This window comes from Lampetra fluviatilis, chromosome 54, assembly GCF_964198595.1.
Source record: "Lampetra fluviatilis chromosome 54, kcLamFluv1.1, whole genome shotgun sequence".
Classification (NCBI taxonomy): domain Eukaryota; kingdom Metazoa; phylum Chordata; class Hyperoartia; order Petromyzontiformes; family Petromyzontidae; genus Lampetra; species Lampetra fluviatilis.
In genome coordinates this window covers 354,258-378,244 of record NC_136328.1, presented here as the reverse complement: position 1 = coordinate 378,244, position 23,987 = coordinate 354,258, and the positions used below count along the sequence as shown (strand labels likewise).

The window sequence follows — 23,987 nt, the reverse complement described above, 5'->3', positions numbered from 1 at the left end:
GGTACATTGATGAGGGGTGCGTTTGGACTAACCTAGATTATAAGAGTTTAGCGTTTATAGATGTACTTACTAGGTGGTGAAGTTGAGGTGTGAGTAGGGGTGAGGTGAGTGTGGGTCGGGGGGAGGTGACGCGGTTGAGAGGTGAGTGGTGAGGTTGAGGGGTGAGTAGTGGTGAGGTTGAGGGGTGAGTAGTGGTGAGGTTGAGGGGTGAGTAGTGGTGAGGTTGAGGGGTGAGGTTGAGTGGTGAGTAGTGGTGAGGGTGAGTAGTGGTGAGGTTGAGGGGTGAGGTTGAGTGGTGAGTAGTGGTGAGGGTGAGTAGTGGTGAGGTTGAGGGGTGAGTAGTGGTGAGGGTGAGTAGTGGTGAGTAGTGGTGAGGTTGAGGGGTGAGTAGTGGTTGGTGAGGGTGAGTAGGGGTGAGTAGTGGTGAGGTTTAGGGGTGAGTAGTGGTGAGGGTGAGTAGTGGTGAGTAGTGGTGAGGGTGAGTAGTGGTGAGTCGTGGTGAGGAGGACGCAGCAGCCCATGGCGGCGACTCTGGTGACGCTGTTCGGCGTCACTGGCGGCGCGGGCGGCGAGGCGCGGGGCTCGGACGAGGCGGACGCGGCGCTCGTGGCGTGGCGCTGCGTGCGGCCACAGTGCGGACAGGTGAGGCCCCACAACACGCGTGTGTGTGTGTGTCAACACGTGTGTGTGTGTCAGTGTGTGTGTCAACACGTGTGTGTGTCAACGCGTGTGTGTGTGTGTGTCAACGCGTGTGTGTTTGTGTGTCAACGCGTGTGTGTGTGTGTGTCAACGCGTGTGTGTGTGTCAACACGTGTGTGTGTATGCGTCAACACGTGTGTGTGTGTGTCAACACGTGTGTGTGTGTATGTGTGTCAACACGTGTGTGTGTGTCTGTGTGCGTCAACACGTGTGTGTGTGTGTGTCAACACGTGTGTGTGTGTCTGTGTGCGTCAACACGTGTGTGTGTGTCTGTGTGCGTCAACACGTGTGTGTGTGTCTGTGTGCGTCAACACGTGTGTGTGTGTGCGTCAACACGTGTGTGTGTATGTGTGTCAACACGTGTGTGTGTGTGCGTCAACACGTGTGTGTGTGTATGTGTGCGTCAACACGTGTGTGTGTGTATGTGTGTCAACACGTGTGTGTGTGCGTCAACACGTGTGTGTGTGTATGTGTGCGTCAACACGTGGAGGAGCTGTCGTATCGCGGATAGCGCGCTGCGTTACGAACGCGGCGACCCGGGTTCGATTCCCGCTCACGGCCAACAGTGACGATTATCTGAACCGGTACTGGGCCTCCTCCTAGATCGACTCAACCTCAAATGAGTACCTGGTGCGGAGTGTAGTAAACATCGCCACTGGGGAGACAAAGGCGGTCGGGCGTGGTGCTGGCCACCCACCCCCTCGTGTACTATTCCGGCCTTCGTATGTGCTCGCTAACAGCACTTTCCCAAAATATGTTAAGGCTACACGGGGGGTCTGCGTCAACACGTGGGGAGCGGTAGTGCAGCGGTTATCGCGCTGCACTACGAACCCGGCGACCCGAATTCGATTCAAATATTCATCACCGATCAACACCGAGGACGAATATTTGGAGCCGCATTCTTCTTAGTCGTGGCGCGGCCTCGCACGGCTCGGCTCAGGCTCAGCTCCATGGGAACTCTGAGCGCGACTGCGACCACCATGCTCAGAGCTGGCTCAAGTTGAGCACCGTCTTGAGCCATGGGCTCACTTGACCCAGAGCCGAGGCGTGACTCCAGATTACGGCCCTAAGAGTGACGTGAGTGTTGGGGTTCAGTGTTGGGGGTGAGTGTCGGGGTGAGTGTCGGGGTGAGCGTGAGTGTTGGGGTGAGTGTTTGGGTGAGTGTTTGGGTGAGTGTTGGGGTTGAGTGTTGGGGTGAGTGTTGGGGTGAGTGTTGGGGTGAGTGTTGGGGTGAGTGTTTGGGTGAGCGTTGGGGTGAGCGTTGGGGTGAGCGTGAGTGTTGGGGTGAGTGTTGGGGTGAGTGTTTGGGTGAGTGTTTGGGTGAGTGTTTGGGTGAGTGTTTGGGTGAGTGTTTGGGTGAGTGTTGGGGTGAGTGTTTGGGTGAGCGTTACTCGCTGGATGGAAACGAGGTCTGTGTAGTGATCTTCACTGTCGGGGGTCCTTCGACCCGTGCTGGAAATTCCACATTCCTATGGTGTGGACAAGCCCCAACCGCTGTTGTGGAGAGGGCCTTGTCTTTGTGTGCGTGCGTGACGGTTACCCAGGGCAGTGAGCAAGTGGTGTAATCGCCGTTTGTTTCTATCTGTACGGCGATAGAGACTGTGGATCCCCCGCCCCTCTGGTATAGACACTTATCATTAATTGAGGCTGACAAAATTAAATGAAATCCCAATGCAAGACGCCCATTGAAAGGGCAGTCGTCTGACTCACTGTGGCTCTCCTGGATAAGGAGGTAAAGTTATTTGTTTTAAGTGTGCGATGTGATCAGTGCGTGAGAGCACTATTGTTATGCTTACGATCAACCCCTGGCGCTCCACCATAGCCCTGCTTGCTTGGCACCGTCACTGTTTAAACGCACACCGGTGTACATAGTACACCGCGACGTGCAGCGAGTGCTTTTATCGGATGATCTCAATGTTTAACTGCAGGCCATGCCACAATGTCAATATTGAATTACGCTCACAATGAGATTGTACGTTGGGTTGGAGAAATAGAATACTTGTGTATAGTGAACATGAAGATGCAGTGGCTCGTGTCAGGTTGTCTTGTATTATTTTCCATGAACATTGAGGGGCAGCCAGCCTTGTATCCCGGCGAATCCCCGCATCACCTAAACTCCACACGATGGAGAAGGGGGGACAAATAAAGGCGGAAGAAGTCTGCGACGTAATCTTTCGGCCAAAATTATTTGAGAGCTTAGGATCCATGACAGTGAGGCGTTTGTGTGCAGGTCATCGATCTTCGTTTCAGAAATTATTCAGAATTTCGGTGGAGGTGACTTAAATAGGCAGCACATTCTCTCATCTGCAAAGTACAGTCATGGCCGACTAAGTAATGGCGTCGCCCAGCCACGGGGAGACTCGTCTGGCACACGGCGACAACCACGTGTCGCCTGTGGGCCTCGCGTCTCTCTTCCCCGTGGGTGGCAGGGTGGTGCTGCTGGTGCCGCGGTCACGCTCACACCGCGCGGCAGGAGGGGCCTGGATTCGATTTCGGACTCGGGTGCCTTTCTGTCTGGAGTTTCTATTCCATCCCTCTGTTCTGCCGTTGGTTTCCTGTAGTTTCTCCAGTTTCCTCCCATACCTAAAACATTTTTACCTGATGTTGACCAATAATCCCAAAGCTGTAAATGATCCGCAAATTACTAATTTGGGATTACACAAAGCAGCAGCAACATCGCCCCCCTACTGCTGAAAACCCTGGCTTTGTGGTTGACTAAGTTCACCATCCCTCTGAGCTTCATAAATGAGTAACACTGTGGTGGAAACCAACAATGGATGCCTAGTGAATGGACTGCTCCCTACCACAGGAATGTGGAGTTTCCACCCCTGCAAATGCTCATGTATGCAAGAAGGTGCTTGACTCATTTGACTTGTGGGGGAGCAATGGATCTCTGTTGCTGAAATCATTCTCGGACCACTTCTCTGGAGCCCCTTCTGTCACGCCAGCAGGTGCCCACGTGGTTCTCGTTTGTCCCTGCGTCCAGGCCCGGTGTGGTGCCGTACTGGCCTTCATAGGTGCTACTCGCTAACAGCAGTTGCTCCTACAGCCTGTTCAGGTGCTACTGGCTAACGGCACTTGCTCCTACAGCCTGTTCAGGTGCTACTGGCTAACGGCACTTGCTCCTACAGCCTGTTCAGGTGCTACTGGCTAACAGCAGTTGCTCCTACAGCCTGTCCAGGTGCTACTCGCTAACAGCACTTGCTCCTACAGCCTGTTCAGGTGCTACTCGCTAACAGCACTTGCTCCTACAGCCTGTTCAGGTGCTACTCGCTAACAGCAGTTGCTCCTACAGCCTGTTCAGGTGCTACTGGCTAACAGCACTTGCTCCTACAGCCTGTTCAGGTGCTACTCGCTAACAGCAGTTGCTCCTACAGCCTGTCCAGGTGCTACTCGCTAACAGCAGTTGCTCCTACAGCCTGTTCAGGTGCTACTCGCTAACAGCAGTTGCTCCTACAGCCTGTTCAGGTGCTACTCGCTAACAGCACTTGCTCCTACAGCCTGTTCAGGTGCTACTCGCTAACAGCACTTGCTCCTACAGCCTGTTCAGGTGCTACTCGCTAACAGCACTTGCTCCTACAGCCTGTTCAGGCTATACGGAGGAACTTTGTCTTTGGTGTTCCCACGCGTGTGTTGGTGTGTTGCAGGTCAATGAGATGCACGTCGAGTGTGTCACGCGTGTGTCACGCGTGTGCGTGTCGCAGGTGGGTGAGGTGCACCGCCTGCTCGTGCGCCCCTCCGACGTGGAGCTGGGCGAGCAGCGCCGCGAGCAGACGGGACTCTCCCCGCACGACCTCGAGCGCGCCCCCCTCTTCGGTGACGTCATACAGCAGGTGCAGGCCCTCGGCAGCGCCCCCCCCCCCGCCCTCTTCTCATTCTTCCCTTTCCCTGCTCAGGCGGCTTCGAGTGCTTGCTTATTGATCGTGAGCCACTGCGTTTTACTTCATTGTTACGATGTTGTCTTCCGTTTCCCAGAAACTCTGTGGTGAAACTCCTGAGATCCGTCCTGATGTTGTTGTTATCATCGCGCTTGTTTACCTGGGAAAGCTTCACTGAATTTTAAGACTTTTTTCAGGAGAGTCCTGCCAATTGTTTTCAGTATGGGGCGATTTTGCTGCAGGTAATATTTCAGCATTGGGATGTTGTTTTGCCAATACCAGTTGCATGATGCGGTTGTTTTAGCTTTGGGAGGAAAGCAGAGAACCTGGAGAAAACCCAAACAAAGAGAGCAAGGGAGAACATGCAAACTGTGCACAGAGAGACGCCCCGGTGTGGAATCGATCCCACGTACTTGTTACTGCGAGGCACGTTGTGACCACTGCAGCGTCTCCCCTAGTTCTAGTGCCCACTGCAAAAAGCCCCTGCGGTGGTGTGCTGTGAGTTTCTTGGCCTCTGTCCACTCAAAAGTCCTGAAGTTGAGCTCTCCACCGGTGGCGTTGCCTCTGAGGGCCCGCTGCAGGCTGTGGTCTCGACTGCTCCAGAAGATGCGCGTCGTGCTAGAGCCCAGGTAGCCTCCAAAGCAGTGTGCTGTGAGGTTGCGCCTCTATCAGTGTGCCACTTATGTGCTATGAAGAAGGGCCGTTGCCTGCTTATTATGTATATTCGTTTATTTTAAGGCCACAGTGTTATTGACACATTTGTTGTGTTTTTTTATCTACCAGGAGTTTTTTTTAATGAAATCTCATTCCACAAGCACAATTACACGCAATTGATGATATTAAAAAGTGCGTACAATCTAAATGTCACACTGCTATGTGTGCAGTTGAAATTGTCAATTGTTGAGGTCTGTGTCTGCCAGTGCTTCTGTGCTGGTGTGCATGTTTGCCTGTTTGAATGGGGAGCAGTGGCGCAGTGGTTAGCGCACTGCTACAAACCCGGCGGCCCGACTTAAATTCCCGCTCATGACCAATAACAGTGGCAGCGAATATGTCCACAGGTCCTGGGCCTCCCCTCGGTCGACTCAACCTCATATGAGTACCTGGTGCGGTGGGTAAACATCACCAGGAGGGAGATAAAGGTGACCGGGTGTGGTGTTGCCTGGCCACCCACCACCTCGTGTGCTGTGCCAGCCTGCAAAGGTGCTTGCTAACTGCACATTCTCCAACAACGTGTTGCAGGCTATAGGGGGGATCTTTGTCTTTGTTTGAATGCTTGTGAAGCCAGGTGCATGGGAGCAGCTGTGTGGTTGTGGTGGTTGTGCTGCTGCTGCTGCTGCTGCTGCGATGTTGTGTTGTTGGCTCATGGTGACAATTGCTGTGGCCGCCCGCTCCCCTGGAGGATGTAAACGACCCCTGTAGCTCCGTCTCATGTTGACATTGCCTCTCACCAGCAAAGTATGGTGTATTCACACAGACAATCTAAAGAAACGAGCCTCTTTTACCAAATATTTAATCTGCTTCCACGGAGTAAATATGTTGGCCAAATACACGGTTTCATCATCACATGGGTTTCCTCCAGGTTCTCCAGTTTTTCCCATAGCTAAACAATATACTACCGTGTAACACACACGGAGCCATGCGAGCGCCGCATGGAATAGGCGTGTAACACGATGCCTGCACTCAAGCAGAATGTCTCGGATCCTGTGGCTGGGTGCGGACACTTTCTTTTTAAAAGCAAATCCCCATTATTATGCCTGTTCTTGGCAGATCCCAGAAGCTAAGCAGTCGGTTAGCCTGGTCAAGTCGTTTATAGGAGACTGCCTGAGAATACCAGGCATTGTCGGCTCGAGCTGTGCAGGAGCCAGGAGATGACGGTCTTATCTGAGTGGAGCTTGGAGCAGGACCGGCGCTTGGGTGGTAATGGCGTGGCTCGGCACACCAGTACCAATTCAGGTGGTGGTGGTGGCCCCCACACAACGGCTCCACAGCCCCCCCCCCCCCCCCCCATGCGAGAGGAACCTTAGTACCTGCTCATATCTGGGTTTTCTCCAGCTTCTCTGTTTAATTCCCACCGGAATCCAATGCCTAATTTAATGGAATGGGCCAAACATCTCAAATACTGAACCCTCCTGAAAAAGTCTTGAGAATCGGCGAGGTTCTTGTGGGGAAGTAATTGGTGTTGTTGTTATTATTGGTGTTGTTGTTATTTGTGTTGTTGTTGTTATTGGTGTTGTTGTTATTGGTGTTATTGGTGTTGTTGTTATTGGTCTTGTTGTTGTTGTTATTGGTGTTGTTGTTATTATTGGTATTGTTGTTATTGGTGTTGTTGTTATTGATGTTATTGGTGTTGTTATTGGTCTTGTTGTTGTTGTTCGAATTCGCACTGGGGAGCCCATGGCCACTGGGCGTCCGCTCTGCCGCTTCTCGCGTCCCTTGAGCCACCAGCACTCGGCTCAACATCCTTGAAGGACACTTGTGCGGCGATTCGCCCCATCGCGTTTCAACTGATCGTCACAACCCATGGTCACAATATAATTCATGAATGTAGCAGCCGCTAGTGGCTGGAGGGTTCGTGCGATCGCAGTTTACATAACAGAGTGCACATTTAAAAAGTTGACTTTCCCGCATGCAATTGGATGCACCGATCTTCAAGGGCGATAAACAATGTTAATTGATGGATTCATGCATTGCGGCACCACTTTCCTAAGCATTCGAGCGAGAATGTTTGCGAGTGGCGCTGTCTTTGTGGGTTCCGCGTTTACGAGGCCAGGTCGCCACAGGGCTGGTGTGCCAGCCGCACAATGGGCTGTTTCGTGTTGCACGCCGCTCTGCCTTCATCACAAAGGCTGCATCGCGTGTGGTGTTTTTCTCCGGTTAAACAAACAGGTCGAGTATTTCAGTTATTTAGTCGTGTAGCTCACAGTGCCGAAACCTGCGGCTGCTGCTACTGTGTTTTCGACAACGTTAAAACACGTGTAGCTGCCTTTTCAAAACATGATTTTGTCAGTTTATGTTTTCACCATCAAATAAGTATTTAGAGAGGTCTTTGCGAGGCAGGTATGTTGTCTTTCATACTGGCTGATGGGTTTTACTTGTTTAGCTGCTCTACGGGGGCCATAAGGGACTGTGTGTGGGTTTAGCGACCTGGGTGCCTGGGCTCGCAGTGGCTGGGCCCTTGGGGGCTATGCCTGCAGTGGCTGGGCCTACATTGCCTCGGCCCTCAGTGGCTGAGAATTCAGGGGGTAGGCGCACAGTGGCTGGGACAACAACAGTGGCTGGACCCTCCGTGGTTGCACCTGCGGTGCCTGGCCCTGAGTGGCCGGGCCCTGAGTGGCCGGGCCCTGAGTGGCCGGGCCCTGAGTGGCCGGGCCCTGAGTGGCCGGGCCCTGAGTGGCCGGGCCCTGAGTGGCCGGGCCCTGAGTGGCCGGGCCCTGAGTGGCCGGGCCCTGAGTGGCCGGGCCCTGAGTGGCCGGGCCCTGAGTGGCCGGGCCCTGAGTGGCCGGGCCCTGAGTGGCCGGGCCCTGAGTGGCCGGGCCCTGAGTGGCCGGGCCCTGAGTGGCCGGGCCCTGAGTGGCCGGGCCCTGAGTGGCCGGGCCCTGAGTGGCCGGGCCCTGAGTGGCCGGGCCCTGAGTGGCCGGGCCCTGAGTGGCCGGGCCCTGAGTGGCCGGGCCCTGAGTGGCCGGGCCCTGAGTGGCCGGGCCCTGAGTGGCCGGGCCCTGAGTGGCCGGGCCCTGAGTGGCCGGGCCCTGAGTGGCCGGGCCCTGAGTGGCCGGGCCCTGAGTGGCCGGGCCCTGAGTGGCCGGGCCCTGAGTGGCCGGGCGTTTGCAACATCCATGTTCTTTATTGTTGGAGGGCCACAACTCGCTCATTCAACCGTCAACCCCAAGCTCCCACAGAACTGTGTTACTTGAAGTCACAGTCCCCCGTGTAAGCTGGCGACACCCTGTGTTTTTTTAGGGAAAATTATGATGCGCAGTGTGCGTTGTGATGGTTATACTGTGTCTTGGGATTCACGAGTGTAAGTTTCATATTGTGTGATTAAAATGTTATGATGCAATGCACACAGCCTTGCTAGAAATCTTACATCGAGCTGTAAATGAATGTGATCTCTCGCTCCTTCACGGTGCGAGTGACCACTCCAGCCGACTTTAGAATCGCAGTGGAGCTCCGATGCGTTCACGAACATCGGCGGTTAACGCATCACGGCCGCTGAGTATAGAAGACAGGCATTTAACAGATGTACAATGATTTATTACTTTGTATTAAAGTTTGCATTTATGTATTAAATTTGATTCTCTTTTATGAATGAAAGTTCTGTAGCATAGAATTGAATGTTAAAAATATATTTATATAGAAATTATTGGCAAATTTAAAATATATATTCCGGAGGCACAAAATTATAAAATGTTCTTTGAGTTGCAACGCCTCTCGTGATTCTGGTAGTGCCTGACGAAGGGCCATTGTCTAAAGCATTAACTCATGATTTGTGCTTTTTAGGCAGTGCGCTTGTTGGGTAGCAAGTTGGTAATGCTCGCACCTCAGCAAGAAGGGCCTGGGTTCGACTCCTGGCTCGGGTGACTTTCCGTATGGACTTCGTGTGTTCTCCTCCTGTTGCATGGGTTTCCTCCAGGTTCTCCAGTTTTTTTCCCAAAACTAAAAAATATATAAATATGTACCGCTATTGCTTTAAACATTCCAATGCTGAAAAAATGCCTGCAAATGACTTAATTGGTATTATACACGGCAGCAGCCACATCGCCCACGTACTGTGAAATGGTCTTGGGACTCGGTGAAACTTTCCTGGGCAAACAAGCGGAATAATAAAAATAAATGACGGTGCTGGCCATATAGTGGCCATACATTCATCTTAAAATTGCCTATTTGGTTACTTCTTAATAGCAGGTGGCTCGCCCGGGCACGTCCTCGCACAGATTAACTAGGATCGAGCGACACAGAAACTGGCTCAGAGGGTGAGCGCGGTGTCCACGTAGCCATGCAAACCTGAGCAAGCAACCGTATAAGAAACAATGCCGATGACGATGATTGCTTCGGCTTGTAGTGTGTGTGTGCAGTGCATCTTAGGTTAATAGCATAACGTATTGAGTGCCTATAGTTAATGTGTTTAATCATTGAACACAATGATGTAAGCTAACACTGCGTTGTGTGCGGGGGTCGTGGGGGTCGCGGGGGTCGCGAGGGTCACGGGAGTCGGGCTCTGTGCCACTATCCCTGTGAGCTGCACTGGCTTCCTACCCAAACGCAAGTGGTAAACTCACCATGGCCCTGATGTTTCGCTATGGTCGACTCCACAATGAATACTTTGTGCGTTGTATCCCCCGGGTGGACAAAGGAGGAGATCGGTCGCAGTGCTTTCTACGCCACTCTTAATCGATGCTTGCCATGTACAAGCTCGACGGCGACGGTCTGCAGACTAAACGGCCAGTCAAATAACGGTGCTCATCATTTCTATTGTGTCTTGAGCTCGTGGTGGAAATTCCACAACAATCGCCACTGAATCATCATCCATTGTTACCTATTTAATTACCCTGGAGGGATGCTATCGATAACTAAGTTATATGCATGTTAGATTCATACCCTTGACGCTGTTATGTACCGAGGCAGCGCATTTACTCCGAGTGATGTGCCGGCATGGGGACGTCAGTGTTCTGTCGAGTCCATGGCAACTAAGTTTGTTGCAAAGGGTTTTTGATGAAGAATTATTTGTCTAGAGAGCACATAGAATCGGCTGTCATGTGAACTTTGACTGCGATCAATCATATGACAGAAGTCACGGTGACCCTTGCTTGTCATTTATTTGATTGATTTTTCCCATCCCAGATGTCTGTTATAGGGAGCAGTGATCAGATTTGTCCGGATTTTGGCTATAAAATTTCTCTACATTGAGAAACGGTGCTGCGACCATTGCCAGTGACGTTTGCCGTTAGTGATTCCCACACTACCACAGGCTTGAGGCAATGGCTCCATTTCTGTGCTGAGTCAATGATCCCCAATGCTGTCTGTCTGTCTGTGTCTGCAGTTCCAGGAAAGTGTGAGCAGGGAGCTGCAGCTGGAGAAGGATGCATCCTTCTGCCTCTGCGTGGACGGGCCTTTGTTTCTGCGGCAAGTGTGCCATCCAGAGGCCTCTAGAAAGGTGTGGCGCCCGCCGTGCAGGGAAATGGTGAACACACACGTCTCACAACAACAACAATGACTGCCGCTCACCACTAAGTGGCGTCGACGTCACCACGGCACTTGTGCCTGACTAGGTGCAACTTGAGGCCACGCGAAGTGTCGAAGGTTTGCTGCCAAAAAGAGCAGGAAACACGTGTCGAGCACGTCACGGTTTCTCCTTTTGGGGAGCATCTGCACAAATGCACGCACCACCATAGCACAACAGCTCGAGCGGCGCTCGCCACCAGACACGAAGCATTCTGAGCGGGCCCCTGTGTTCATGCAGGGCGTCTCTCTCCCACACTGCTTCAACTCCTACTACGACCTCCGCAAAGAGTTCGCAAAATGCTGCTCCACCAGCCAAGAGATCAACATCTGGACCATGGCTGATGGTATCCTTCACCTTGGGAGGCGCTCTGCATGTGCTGATTTTAAAGCGAAGTTGATCTGTAACGATAATTTTCCAGGTGCTCGTATCAAGGTTTGGGTGGCCACGTGGCGGCAGTGCAGTGGTGGCACTCGTGCCTCACAGCAAGAAGGTGCTGGGTTTGATTCCCAACCCGGGCGACTTTCTGTGTGGAGTGTGTCTTCTCTCCTCCTGTTTGGCATGGGTCTCCTCCACGTTCTCCCATTTTCTCCCATAGCTAAACACACACAATGTAGCCGGTATTGGCAAAACATTCCATTAGCAAAATAATTTACCTGCAAATTACTCATTTGGGATCACACACAGGAGCAACATGGCCCCCTACTGCGAAAGCTTGACAGGATCCTCCTGACAGAGTCTTGAGACTCAATGACGCTTATAATCAAAAGTGATGACAATAATGTTCGTAAACAATTTTAATTTAACTACGAACTGACAAACGATTTGCATGCGGACGACTTCAAGATTTGCGTGTGAATATAGGTGATCATGTGATAAGCATTGCAGTTGCATATCCAAATACTTTACCATCATCATTTATAATTAATGTTCTAGGAAATGTAAATGCGATAGTGGTGGGATAGTGATGAACACTAGTGCCACCTGAATTCAATTCCCGGCCGCGGCTTGCATCAGTGGCGAGCGACATCTGAATGGGTCCTAGGCTCTTGTGAGGTATCGTCATACAGCCCCAGTGGTCGACACAGCATGGGGAGAGGCATTCATCCAGCAGTGGATTGAGGGAAGGCAGAATATTTTAGTTTTTACTGCGTATCAATTTGTAACTTAACCCCTAGGCATGTCTGCACCCCTTTTTAAGACTGGGGCGTCGCTTTCATGAAAGGTCATGGAAGTAGTTTTTGTCTGGCATTACCTTTTATAAAATAATGAAGCTCATCTTGTGGAGCTGGCTGGGTGCTCAAAGGCCAAAGCACTGGGCTGGCACTGCTGAAGATTTGAGTTCCGTATCGGCACAACCGCCCGTGGTTCAAGTGGGCTCTAACTTGGAGAGTTGATCGTCTCTGCCCTGTTTCTAAACACGAAGCTAAAATCTTGATTTGAAGCTTTCCTGACTGCAGGAATCCATACTCTTTGGTTCTTTCGGTAACGTAGCTAAAGCCACACGTCCAATGTAATTGGTATCGGCCATAAGAGCTGAATAACTACCGCAATCAAAGTTCGCGGCGATGGTAGCGCCCGAGGGTACCTCAGCAGCCACCCCGGGTTGTGGCGCCGGTCTCTGTGCCGGGGTGGCAGCCGTTGGCACTCGCGTCCTTGACGCCTCGTGCCAGCGCTGGGGGTGACGTGCGACGCCGACGCCGAGTTCGGCGCAGCGGAGGCGGCCGCCATGAGCAACATCGTCCTGGCGCTGGCCGCGTCCCCCTACGGTGAGTTCATCTTAAATTTTGACTTAACTTCTGTGACTGCAGGAATTCGTATTCTTTGGTTCTTTCGGTAAAGTCACATAGATAGGAAAATAATAATAAAAATAAAGTGAATACATTTTTTTAAAAATAAAATCTAAATAATAAAAAACTAAAACCACTACTGTAGACTGTAGCCTGGTTATTAAGTTTGGTGAGTATACTGGTAGTCTATAATGTAGACTGTAGTCTGGTTATTAAGTTTGGTGAGTGTACTGGCAGTCTCTAATGTAGACTGTAGTCTGGTTATTAAGTTTGGTGAGTGTACTGGCAGTCTATAATGTAGACTGTAGCCTGGTTCTTAACCTCGGTGAGCGTACTGGCAGGTTAAGAACCAGGCTACAGTGTACATTATAGACTGTCAGTACACTCACCAAACTTAATAACCAGGCTACAGTCTAAATTCGTGTTTTTTTTATAATTATGTAGTATTTTATTATTTTTTATTCACTTTATTTGTATTTTTCTATCTACGTGACTTTACCGAAATAACCAAAGAATATGAGTTCATCTTGGCCGCTTGACCCTGACCGTGTGCTCCTCACATTTGAACCCTGAGATGTTATTATTGAAACCATGTGCTCTAGTTTGCTTTACAGTGCACATGAGAGAACGTGTTCTCTCTGGTCACGGTGATGTCTTGGCTGACGGCCGTGGAGGTCTCCCTCCATTCGTAGGCCTCGACTCTTGGGGGTGCTCGGTGGGACTTGTGAAATAATCGCCGAATCGTTTTACATGTTTAAAACAACAAAACACACATCTCTACAAATGCACATACAGAATGACTGACGATTTACACATGGTGCCATAGATAACTCCGTTTATTTTACATGAATTTTAGACTCAATTCTTTAATTAAAATAAAAAAAGTTCAGTCTCCAACAATGGAATCTTGGTAAATTTAACTCATTGATAATTACATCCATCCTGAAATTAGTTCTAAGAGTAAACATCAGTGGCTAAACCACACTCGGATCCTCGTGATATAACCATAAATATCTCAATTTGAGGCACTTCTGTGACCTGATGGAAGTTCAAAGAGAATATCTCTTGAGCCACCAAATATAAATCACTCCCCTTACCGTTCCACTGCCCACAGCAGGCCCGGGCTCAGGAGCTGCTGGCGTGGGGCTAACGCCGACAAACGTGTCCCACCCCATCCGAGAGGAGCTGGAGCCAGGCCTGGCTGCTACTCGTTGATATTTCACTTTCTTTGTTTTCATAGATCACAAGTTCTCTAACCCAGAGGAAGTGATGAGTCAATTTGAGTCGGGAAATTGGTAAGTCCCGTGAACGCATTTCCACCTTGATTTGTTGCGTTGATTCCTGACCCCACCAGGCCAGGTGTTTTCCTGACCTTGTGCCACGCCGTGGGCCGTCACTGTGCGTGCGTGTGGTGAGCGATGGCGTAGTGGTTCGCGTGCTGCGCTATGAACTTGGCGATCCAAGTTCGATTCCTGCTCCTGGTCAACACCTGTGACGATTATCTGAACCGGTCCTGGGCCTCCCCTACGTCGACTCGGCCTCAAATGAATAAATGGTGTGGTGTGTAAACATCGTCACTGGGGAGACAAAGGCAGCCAGGGCATGAGCAGGCCACCCCCTCGTGTGCTGTGCCGACCTTCATCGGTGCTGTTCGCTAACAGCACTTGCACCAACAGTCTGTTAAGGCTATACAGGGGATCTTTGTTTTTGTGTGCGTGTTTAGCAGCCATTACAACAGTGTGCATGGCGACACGGTGGTGCGTGTGCGGGGGCTGCCCTGGCAGTCGTCCGAGCAGGACATAGCTCTGTTCTTCAAGGGCCTTAACATCGCCAAGTGAGTTCCCGTCCAGCAGTGTGCACCGCGCGATCGGGATGCGCTCCCATTATTTGGATTCGTTCATAAATGAGGCCCAGATACAAACATTTTGACGAGCCTTCAAAAATCAATCATAGCTTTGGATGCTGGAGGCCTTGAGGCACAGTCCCCTGCAGAGTGCCTTCTCCATGAGTGACAAGAACGTGGGCCCGTAGTGGGTGGGGCCCTCCCGCCCTCCCGCCCTCCCGCCCTCCCTAGTGTAAGGACAAATTCCCCCTGCTGCCCCTTCCCCCTCTGGGCAGCCCGGTCAGCGTGGGACACGGAGACGGCGACCGTGCCGTTGAAAATTTGAGCGGCAGGGCAGAGGACAAGAGTTGTCGATGGACTCCGTGCACAGTTGTGGGCCGTGCCGGAGACAATGTTCTTCACCGCCTGCTCTCCCCCTCTCCACTCCTGCCACTAGGGGAGGAATCGCCCTGTGCTTGAACCCGCTGGGCCGGCGCAACGGCGAGGCGCTGGTCATGCTGCAGGACGAGCAGCAGAGAGACTTGGCGCTCAGCCGGCACAAGCACCACATGGGCTCGCGCTACATCGAGGTGACGCGCACCGTGGCCCCCCGCCTCCCACCCTCCGACAGCGTCGAGTGAGCTGGGCCGAGCCACGCACTCACCTCCTCTCCACCCTCTCGCACTCTCACCCTACATCCTGACGAGGTTTGTCGGATGATGTGCGAGACGATGCGAGTGATGGCAACTATGCTGTTTTGCAGGTCTATAGATCTTCTGCAGAGGAATTCTCAAAGATAGCAGTTGGTAAGTTGTTTCTCTGATGGTCCCGGAGCTTGCTTGTTCATGTTTCCTCGCGGTTGGTCACCTGCAATCAGTTGCTCACTTATCCACATACGCGTGTGACCAGTCGCGCTTGACCAGCCATCATCCTCGTGACAATTCCTCAATGAGAATGCTTATCCGTGCGTCACTGTGTCCGTTCATTCGTCTGACCTGGTGTCGGCATTGCGCTTGGCCCGCTATCGCACGTCCCCAGGCGTGTCGAGTGAGGTCTCGCAGTTCCTGGCGCGCGAGGGTCAGGTGATCGTGCGCATGCGGGGGCTACCCTTCGCGGCCGCGCCCGACGATGTGCTGGCCTTCTTCGGCGCGGCGTGCCCCGTGACGGCCGGCCGCCAGGGCCTGCTCTTCGTGCGCCACCCCGACGGGCGGCCCACGGGCGACGCCTTCGTGCTGTTCGCCGGCGAGGAGTGCGCGGCCGCCGCGCTCGCCAAGCACCGCCACATGCTGGGCAAGCGCTACATCGAGCTCTTCCGCAGCACGGCCGCCGAGCTGCAGCAGGTGCCTCCCGCGCACCCGGAGCCACCGCCTCGACGCGCTGGCGCTGGACGCTCCGTCGTTGCGCTCGCCGTTTCTCGTCGTTTAGCCGGGTGGTGCCGGCGGTGGGTACGCTGTGCGTGGTCCGTGATCTGGCGCTGCGGAGGCAGCAGCGAGGGTTGGTGGATCTCACACCGATGTTGTGAAGCTCCCTTCCTGTGGGTGTCGAGGAGGAGCTGGCTCGCCAGCAGAAAGGCGGTTAAGCAGAAATCTTCCGTCTGTATGGGATAGAGTGTTTCCCCCTCGCAAGCGTGGATTTTCTCCAGGTAATCTGGTTTCCTCCGACATGTAATCACTCAATAACTATCTGATAACACCTTAATACATAGAAGACGACAGAGCTTGAGCCACAGTTGGCACCAACTCACAGCGTGGCTGACTTCCCGTTGTTGAGTTTACTCTGCACAATGATGCTATGTCTTGTCTAATGGAAGAGAAGTGAATATCGATGCCAATTTCGAATTATTTGTATCTCACTGTTCTATTCAAGGGGTGGCAAGGGAATTGGTGGCGAGTTATTCTTAATCGTTGGTCAGTGTTGGGCGATGCTGGCGATACTGATGAGTCCATAATGATTCTCGTGATCTATCGAGATCCTGATGTGTTAGCACAAGCCCCTTGGTCAGGTCCGATTGTTCGAGGCGTTCATAGATATTACGGGTCCTCCCTTCAGCGGGCTCTGCCAGCGGTTGTGGCTGCAGTCGACAAATCATTTGGCTCTCACATGCACATACCACTTGCGTTTGGCCAGGGGAGGAAGTAGAAATGGATTGGGCACGGGCTCCAGGACAGTTGGGATGCTCTGCAAGAGAGGGACTTGGAGCTTGGTGGATTTTGTTCTGGCTGGCACAAGCAGCGTCCGGCTCTTTGAAGACGATGGGTGATGGGTGATGCTACCAGGCAGACAAGGGCCACAGCTGGCCGTGCCCGCTCACGGAATGACCACTGCCGCCTCCTTCCCAGGTGCTGAACCGCGTGATGTCGACGCCTCTGCTGCCTGTGGTCCCCGCGCTGCCGTCGCCATTCCCCGGAGGGCCGCTGTGCCCCAGCAGGCCGCTGACGCCGGGAGGGCCGCTGACCCCCGGCGGGGCCCAGCGCGACTGCGTACGCCTGCGCGGCCTCCCCTATTCCGCCTCCATCGAGGAGATCCTCGACTTCCTTGGGGAGTTCGCCGGCGATATCCGACCCCAGGGCGTGCACATGGTGTTCAACCAGCAGGTGGGATCGTGGGTGCAGTCTCGGCCTAACACCACCCAATAGCAGAGCTCAGCTCTGGCTCCGAGGGCCCGCGTGTGAAGTTGAGAAGCCGACCAGCATGGCGAAGTATGGTCAAACAACCTCTGTGACTGAAACAAAAAAATACGTGTTTTTAGAACTGAACTTATAGATAAAGCAGAGCAGTACACACACCGTGCATTATGGGAGCATGTATTTTAATTGATTTTGGTCGACCCATTTAATTATCTGGCCGGATGGCGCACAGGTAAAGCGCTCGGCTCATGACTGCAAGGTCGAGAGTTTGAATCCAAACTGGGGGTCAGCCTTTCATCTCTCCGGAGTCGATACAACGAGTACCACCTGAGGGGGTGTGTACGCACCTGTACGCTGGTCCGCCCGGCAAGGAAGCAGCACCCCCTCGGCTGTGGACAGCGGTGCGGAGAGAGCGCCCCTCAACTTGGTGCTGGTCCACTCGTCTGATTCACACTGGGGCTGCCACCCAAGTAGCCGACGAGTTGAATCAATGTCATTGTCTTCGTGCAGATGCGCCATCACCTCGGTGCGCCTCCACGTGCCTCGCTCTCACCCCCCGTGTCCCCCCCACCCCGGCAGGGCCGCCCGTCGGGCGATGCGTTCATCCAGATGCGTGGTGCGGAGCGCGCGGCGCTCGCGGCCCAGCGCTGCCACCGGCGTTCGCTGAGGGAGCGCTACGTTGAGGTGTTCGCCTGCTCCGCAGACGAGATGAGCGTCGTGTTGCTGGGCGGCTCGCTCAACAGCAACGGCCTCTCCCCACCGCCGTGTACGCATGAACAAATGCACGCACGAACAAATGCACTTACGCGCACGCACGGACACACATGCATGCACACGCACTGTGTCCTCCTGTCTGTCACATGGAGAAATATATTGTACATCGAGACCTTGGGAAACCACATGACAGAGATGTTAGGGGCCAACCGGCCTTCCTGAATGAACTGGACTTGGGAAAGGGTTTTTATTTTAACATTGACCTCATACTGTCACTCACATCCTGGAAAAGACAAATCAGCATCAAGAAGCACAATGTTAGTAACACTGTTGACAAGGAGGTTAAAACTGAGCTGTAATAATTATACAGATTGGTCCAAACCCATTGGCTGATCGCTGCACCGGGATGATCCCGATTGGTCAGGTGGAACAGCCACAAACAATCGACGGTCTGCTCGACCAGCGAATATTTGATTGGCCAAGGGATTCAAAAGGAATTTATTCTGGAGTCTGGTTAACATTGTAATGGCTGAAAGCAGGTTCTAGAAGTATGGGTCGTGAGAGGTATGAGGGATGGTAGAGGAGAGAGCACGAGGTGCGTTCAAGATCTCCTTGAATTAAGCCGACCTTAAGTGTGCGCCGAACTCTTCGGCGCAGAAGTAACAACGATACTCCACCGGCTGGAGACCACACGTTGCCGTGGCACTGTGTTTACTGACGTGCAGCACGGGAAGGACCGAGGTCGAAGGTGGAACACCGATGGCGTTCGGTGGAAGAATGAGCCTTGCCATGAACATGCGACACAAGACGTGCGGTCGCTGATTAAACAAATTATCCTTATGGTGGTACCCCAGGGTACCAAATAATACAAAATGGCCAAGGCAATTTATTTCTGGGACACATTTTTTTCCAGGGGTGTACTTAACTCCGCGACATCCACGATGTCGAAACGCAGCGAGGACGATTGTGCCGAAACCCTGAATGCTCGTACGCACCATAGTGCATCATGTACAGCTCGTCGACAGACTCGAAATGACTGTATCACGGACATTATGCGAGAGCGGGACTACGATGGTACCCCGGGGTACTGCCATAAGTTTCAAATCCTGACTGGGCAGCAGCCAGGAGCTGTGCGCCACTGCTCCTTCTGCATAGATCCCTGTGAGTGAGTGTGTGTGTGTGCTCACTCAGCGACTGTACCGTCCCTAAGGCTGGCAATAGCTTATTTGTGTGTGTGGGAGGAGGAGATGGGAAGGAGAAATTTTACCCAAGTTCGATCCTGGTCATGCACAACATAATTTGCGGTTGATATCTAAACCAATCCAAGTTGTCCTTGGGATTTAGTGACCTATGCCTCGTTGTTGGGGAGATGAAGGGACCCTGCCTGTTGTTGTGTTGGCCATATTACGCTTTGCCTTATAGAATGTGCCCCTCGTGATGCAAGGCTGAGCGAAGCAGCTTGTGTGCACGTCCGCGTGTTTGTGCGCGTGCGAGGACAGGCCTATCGCCGCCGGGCATGCTCACCTTCCCACCGCAGGGGCCCATGTTCGGGCCCGAGGCTGCCCTCTTCCCGCACCCGATGCTGCTGGGACCGCCGCGCCCCCCTCCGTGCACCCCGACGGGCGGCTTCTATCAGCCGGCTACGAGCACGCAGCTCTTCATGAACTACACGGCCTACTACCCCAGGTGGGCACCGCGCCCGGGCCGCACGCACCGTGCTGAGGCCAACGACGCATTCGCCGGGCGGATGTGTCACTGTCTTGTGGAACTGGGAGATGATGCACTATCTCAACTCGTCATTGTGAGGCTTATTGTCTGTGTGTGTGTGTTGGGAGCAGTGGTGTAGCGGTTAGCGCGCTGCGCTACGCTACATACCTGGCGACCCGGGTTCGATAATAGCACTTGCCCCAAGTCTGTTAAGGCTATATGGGGGATCTTTGTATTTTTAGGTGTGTGTGTGAGACACTTGTCCCTGTGTGTGGCGAGCAGCCCCCCGGTGTCGCCGAGCACCATGGGCTTTTTCCCGTCGCCCCCCGGCATGGCGCTGCCCCCACAGCCTGGCGCTGTGGTGCGTATGCAGGGGCTGCCCCATGGGGTTGGGGTCAAGGATGTCCTGGGTTTCTTCCATGGGTACCAGGTGTGTGGCCACTCCACTTTCATCCCTCCTGTGTGTAGCAACGTCATCGTGCTCCTCCACGGTGCCCCTCCATTGCTGCCATGCCACTCTATCGCCTGTCAACAAATTGTCACGATTTGGGTCAGAATCCCAGTGGCTGCTAGTGCTACGGGAACCTTTTACATGCAGCATTTCTGAATTAAATCATTCCACTCGCTCCCAATCCATTCCTGGATACATTTTAAGATCACACTCACCAACTTCAAGATCCTTCATTGACTCTCCTCTGCCTATCTCCCCTTTCATCTCACCATACTTCCCTCCACATACTTCTGCTCCAGCTACGAAGGCTATCTGCCAATGCCGCCAATTAACCTTTGCTCCTTCTCATTCTCCATTGTTGCCCCAAAGTCGGGGACTCCCACACCATCCGTGCATCAACTGCCTGCCCCTGTTCAAGTTCTGGCTCAGGGCCTTCCTCTTTGCTTCTCTCTCTAAAATAAACATGCTCTGTTCCTGTGCAGGGTTTTGACTTGTGGTTACATTTAGACCGTCTGTAGAATCAAAGAACATTGTCTTGCAATGAATCTGGTCTGCAGATTTCTGCTGCTGGATAACATTTGTCTGCAAGGCCCCCATAGCATACTGGACGAGAGTAATATGTGTTTGTTGTGTCGAGAGACGAGTGAAAGCTGAGTTACGAAAATGCTGATGTGGGGATGGTGTAAGCGCGAGTGATGGCGGTGTGTCCCTGTGGGAGAATCTAAACGTGGGCGTCCGCTTGCCGGCACGCCAGGTAATGGCCGGGGAGAGTGCGGGCCACGTGGCGATGTGCGGCCCACCGCGCTCCACCAAAGAGTGGCTCTGTATCTAGGCAAGGGCAGGCCTCGGCAGGTAAGGCGCCAGCTTCTCCCATGCTCTGCTTGGTGGAGTCTCCCCGTCGCGGCTGCGGTGGTGGTGGTGGTGGTGTTGGTGGCGGCGTGTCGTAGGTGTGGCGTTGTAGCTGTGGTGGTGCTCGTGGCGTGGTGTGGCAATTTGCGGGTGTGGCGTTACGGCTGTGGTGGCGGTGCTGGTGGCGCGTGGTGGGCCGAATCCTCGTAGGTGGGGCTGTGATGGAGGTACAGGTGTTTTTTCCATTGGCGAAGCCGCAGGAATCAATACTTTTTTAGCTGATTCAGTAACGCTGCGTCCTTGCAGCGTACTGGCCCTGAGACAGATTTGAACGCTTTGTGAGAGCAGCGCATTACAGGTTGTTTCTGGCTCGACACGGCAAATAACCAGTGGAAGCCACCCATGTTTCAAAGGCCCGTCGCTGCCTTTGCTCGAATGTGCCAGTAGAAAATGGGTATTGGTAAGCTGGGAGTGAACGAGGCCAAAGATTATTTTAATTCTGAATGTTATGATCACTGCTATTTTAATGCAAATCTTTGTTGGACTGTGTTTCGTCCTATGATCATAGACGAGTTGGTGGAGGAATTCGTGTCATGTGAATTGATACAATGGGCTGGGACATGGATGAGAACAATTAAAAGAATTGAAAAAACATCCAAATTCTGTAAACACGAGGTATTGATATTAATATTTTTAAATTGTGCTCATAACTTCCACGCAAAACATTCCAGCCTCATGAAATATGATTGTTTTGTTGGTGTCGAGGCAGAAACACGACCGCATTGGTGTCATCGTCTGGAGATGCATGCAGCCTCTCACCACTGAAAATCGGGGAAAGTACTTTCCACAAACTTGATTCGAAGCTTTCGTGACTGCAGGAATTACTCTTTGGTTCTTTCGGTAAAGTCACGTAGAAAATAAAATCAAATAAGAATAGAATACGACGTTTCGGTTGCAACACAAACAACCATCATCAGGTAAGAATTAATGATGAAAACACAGACACGGGAACAGCATAGGCACACATGCAGAGAGAGACGCACACAAAGACACACCGAGCGAGACACACCATGCATGTGTGGCTGCCTATACTGTTCCCGGGTCTGTGTTTTATCATTCATTCTTACCTGATGATGGTTGTTTGTGTTGCAACCGAAACGTCGTATTCTATTATTATTTTATTTTCTATGTGACTTTACCGAAAGAACCAAAGAGTACTTTCCACAAACAACAGTAAAGACAATCGAGCTTTCAGGCATTAGTATTGAGTGAACATCAGAAATATATTATTCAAAAACATGTATGAATTATCGTTAGTTATCTATTTTACTATTGTGCTTCGGGTGGCGCTAGGAATTTTAATGTGAATGTTTTTTTTAATGTGTTCATCCATTGGTGAATGGACCGAGACCATCCACTTATTCTTCTTCAGTGCCCGGTTATCGCACAGGCATCTATCTGCCTGCATTTGAATCCCAGTTCTCAGCGGCACCAGCCAAGTGCTCCGACGCTCGACCCCCGAGTTGTCACCCAGCCACCTCCACGTGCCGTGCCTTTGGTTGTCGGACATTCAATTTCTCGTGTGTATTCCCCCTCCACTTACCCAAGTGCTGTGCCCGTCTCCACAGCTTCGTGTGTTTTTGTGCCCATCAACTCGAGGGTACGCGCGTTGGCGTGTGGCTGGCGTTTCTGCGTCTTTGAACAAACGTAGCCCTTGTGTCGTGGCGTGCGCCGACTCATTTGTGACCTCTGGCCCTTGCCCTTCCGTCCTCTGCCCTGTCCCACCTCCCCTCTTGCCTTGCGCGGCTTCGGCCTTCCCCGCCGCGACCATGGTGTTCCCTGCCTCGCGCCTCCCGCCCCACGCGAGATAGGTGAGCGCGGACTCGGTGCTGCTGCTGTACGGGCTGGGCGGGCAGCTGAGCGGCGAGGCGCTGGTGTCGTTCCCATCAGCAGACTCGGCACGCCAAGCGGTCGCTCTTCTGCAGCACCATCGAATGGCTGGCCAGGCCATCCAGCTGCACCTCGCCTGAGCCTGCCGCGGCTTCATTGCTTCAGCTCTGTCTCTGTTAAACTAAAGAAATTGGAAAGCTCTGCCTCATCTCCTGTCATGGTGTAGTCTTCTGTAAGCTGCCGGACCTGCCATGGGACTCCACTGTAGGTCTAATCTTCACAGGATGATGGGCCACTTTTGCTTCCATAGGTTGTTTTGCTGATGTGCGCACATTACTGCTCCCTTGTGTTCATGCTACATTTTAAACACCCATCGTTTTAGAATCCTGGTTCATGTATGGCCTGGCAGCACTCATAGTTCGGTGCTCCTGGGCTATGCATTCATATTCCTCAATTACAACAACCTGAGATTTGGATTTGACTAATTTGCCGTCATGTCAGCAATTGGCTGCTATCTGCAGCCGACCAGCTGTGCTCCGCTGCTGCGACTGGAACACTAACAGATGGCAGAGTAGTCCATTGTGTTCAGGCTCTCAAGCCCTTCTCAACATGGCCAGCACTTTCGGACATACACGTGTCATCCTCGCTAAATTTCAGTGATTGAAACCTCCTTTTCCACACCCAAAACTCATCAATTGTCCTCGGTTATGAACTCGCTTTTTCAGTCCCAAGTCCCACTCAAATGCAGAACATAAAACTTTCATCAGCCTTAATGCAGTCCATTCGCCTCCATTTTTATTTGTTTCCCTACAGATTTTAATGCCGCCACCAGAGGGGGTATGGGAAGCCAGCCTCCTTGTTCATCCTCGCGACACTGCCAGGGCCGCCTACTTGACTGGTTTCATTGGGCGAGCTTCTGATTGTCCTCCTCTGCTTATTGGATAGTTTTCACGTGCTGTGAACACGAACACGAACAAAAACTGGTTTAGGGCAATCATCGATTAAAACGTTACAGAAATCCAAAGCACCTAATTCTTTGTGGGTTATAATTCGCAACGCTTTGAGAAAAATCACGAATTTAATATTTCAGGGATAATTTTTAAAATGTTGCTATTCACTTTACTTCACAAGGACACCAAGCGTCATCTCTAAATTTATTGAAATTAAGTATGCAAGGAAAAGACTTAACATTTCCTAAAAAACCCCACCAATTTGATTGCTCTGACTGGTGCATGAATACTGCAAGGTGAAATGTACCGCTGATGTGTGAATTCGGAAACTCCTTTCCTCTGCCACTTTAGCCATCGATATTGCATTTACACAAACATGGCGATGTACAGTGA

The 23,987-nt window shown here is 52.3% G+C and overlaps 1 protein-coding gene across 1 annotated transcript; it reads left to right on the top strand.

Moving 5' to 3' along the window:
* Window positions 1-398: 398 nt before the first annotated feature.
* Window positions 399-23,358, top strand: LOC144949473 (epithelial splicing regulatory protein 1-like). The gene is made up of 15 exons (XM_078879393.1): window positions 399-642; window positions 4,404-4,532; window positions 10,615-10,755; window positions 11,035-11,140; window positions 12,468-12,563; window positions 13,825-13,879; window positions 14,308-14,418; window positions 14,864-14,996; window positions 15,170-15,212; window positions 15,445-15,746; window positions 16,746-17,000; window positions 17,613-17,799; window positions 19,247-19,433; window positions 19,737-19,884; window positions 22,626-23,358. The coding sequence occupies exons 1-15, from the start codon at window positions 520-522 to the stop codon at window positions 22,782-22,784; spliced, it is 2,175 nt and encodes a 724-aa protein (XP_078735519.1). The 5' UTR covers window positions 399-519; the 3' UTR covers window positions 22,785-23,358.
* Window positions 23,359-23,987: the final 629 nt, after the last annotated feature.

What these genes read in the sequence shown, in the direction of transcription:
- LOC144949473 (XM_078879393.1), top strand. Translation starts at nt 520, where the DNA reads ATGGCGGCGACTCTGGTGACGCTGTTCGGCGTCACTGGCGGCGCGGGC. An exon ending in CATCTGGACCATGGCTGATG is followed by an intron (nt 11,141 to 12,467) that starts GTATCCTTCACC and finishes GCCTCGTGCCAG; the next exon opens with CGCTGGGGGTGACGTGCGAC. An exon ending in CGGCCTCTCCCCACCGCCGT is followed by an intron (nt 17,800 to 19,246) that starts GTACGCATGAAC and finishes GTGCGAGGACAG; the next exon opens with GCCTATCGCCGCCGGGCATG.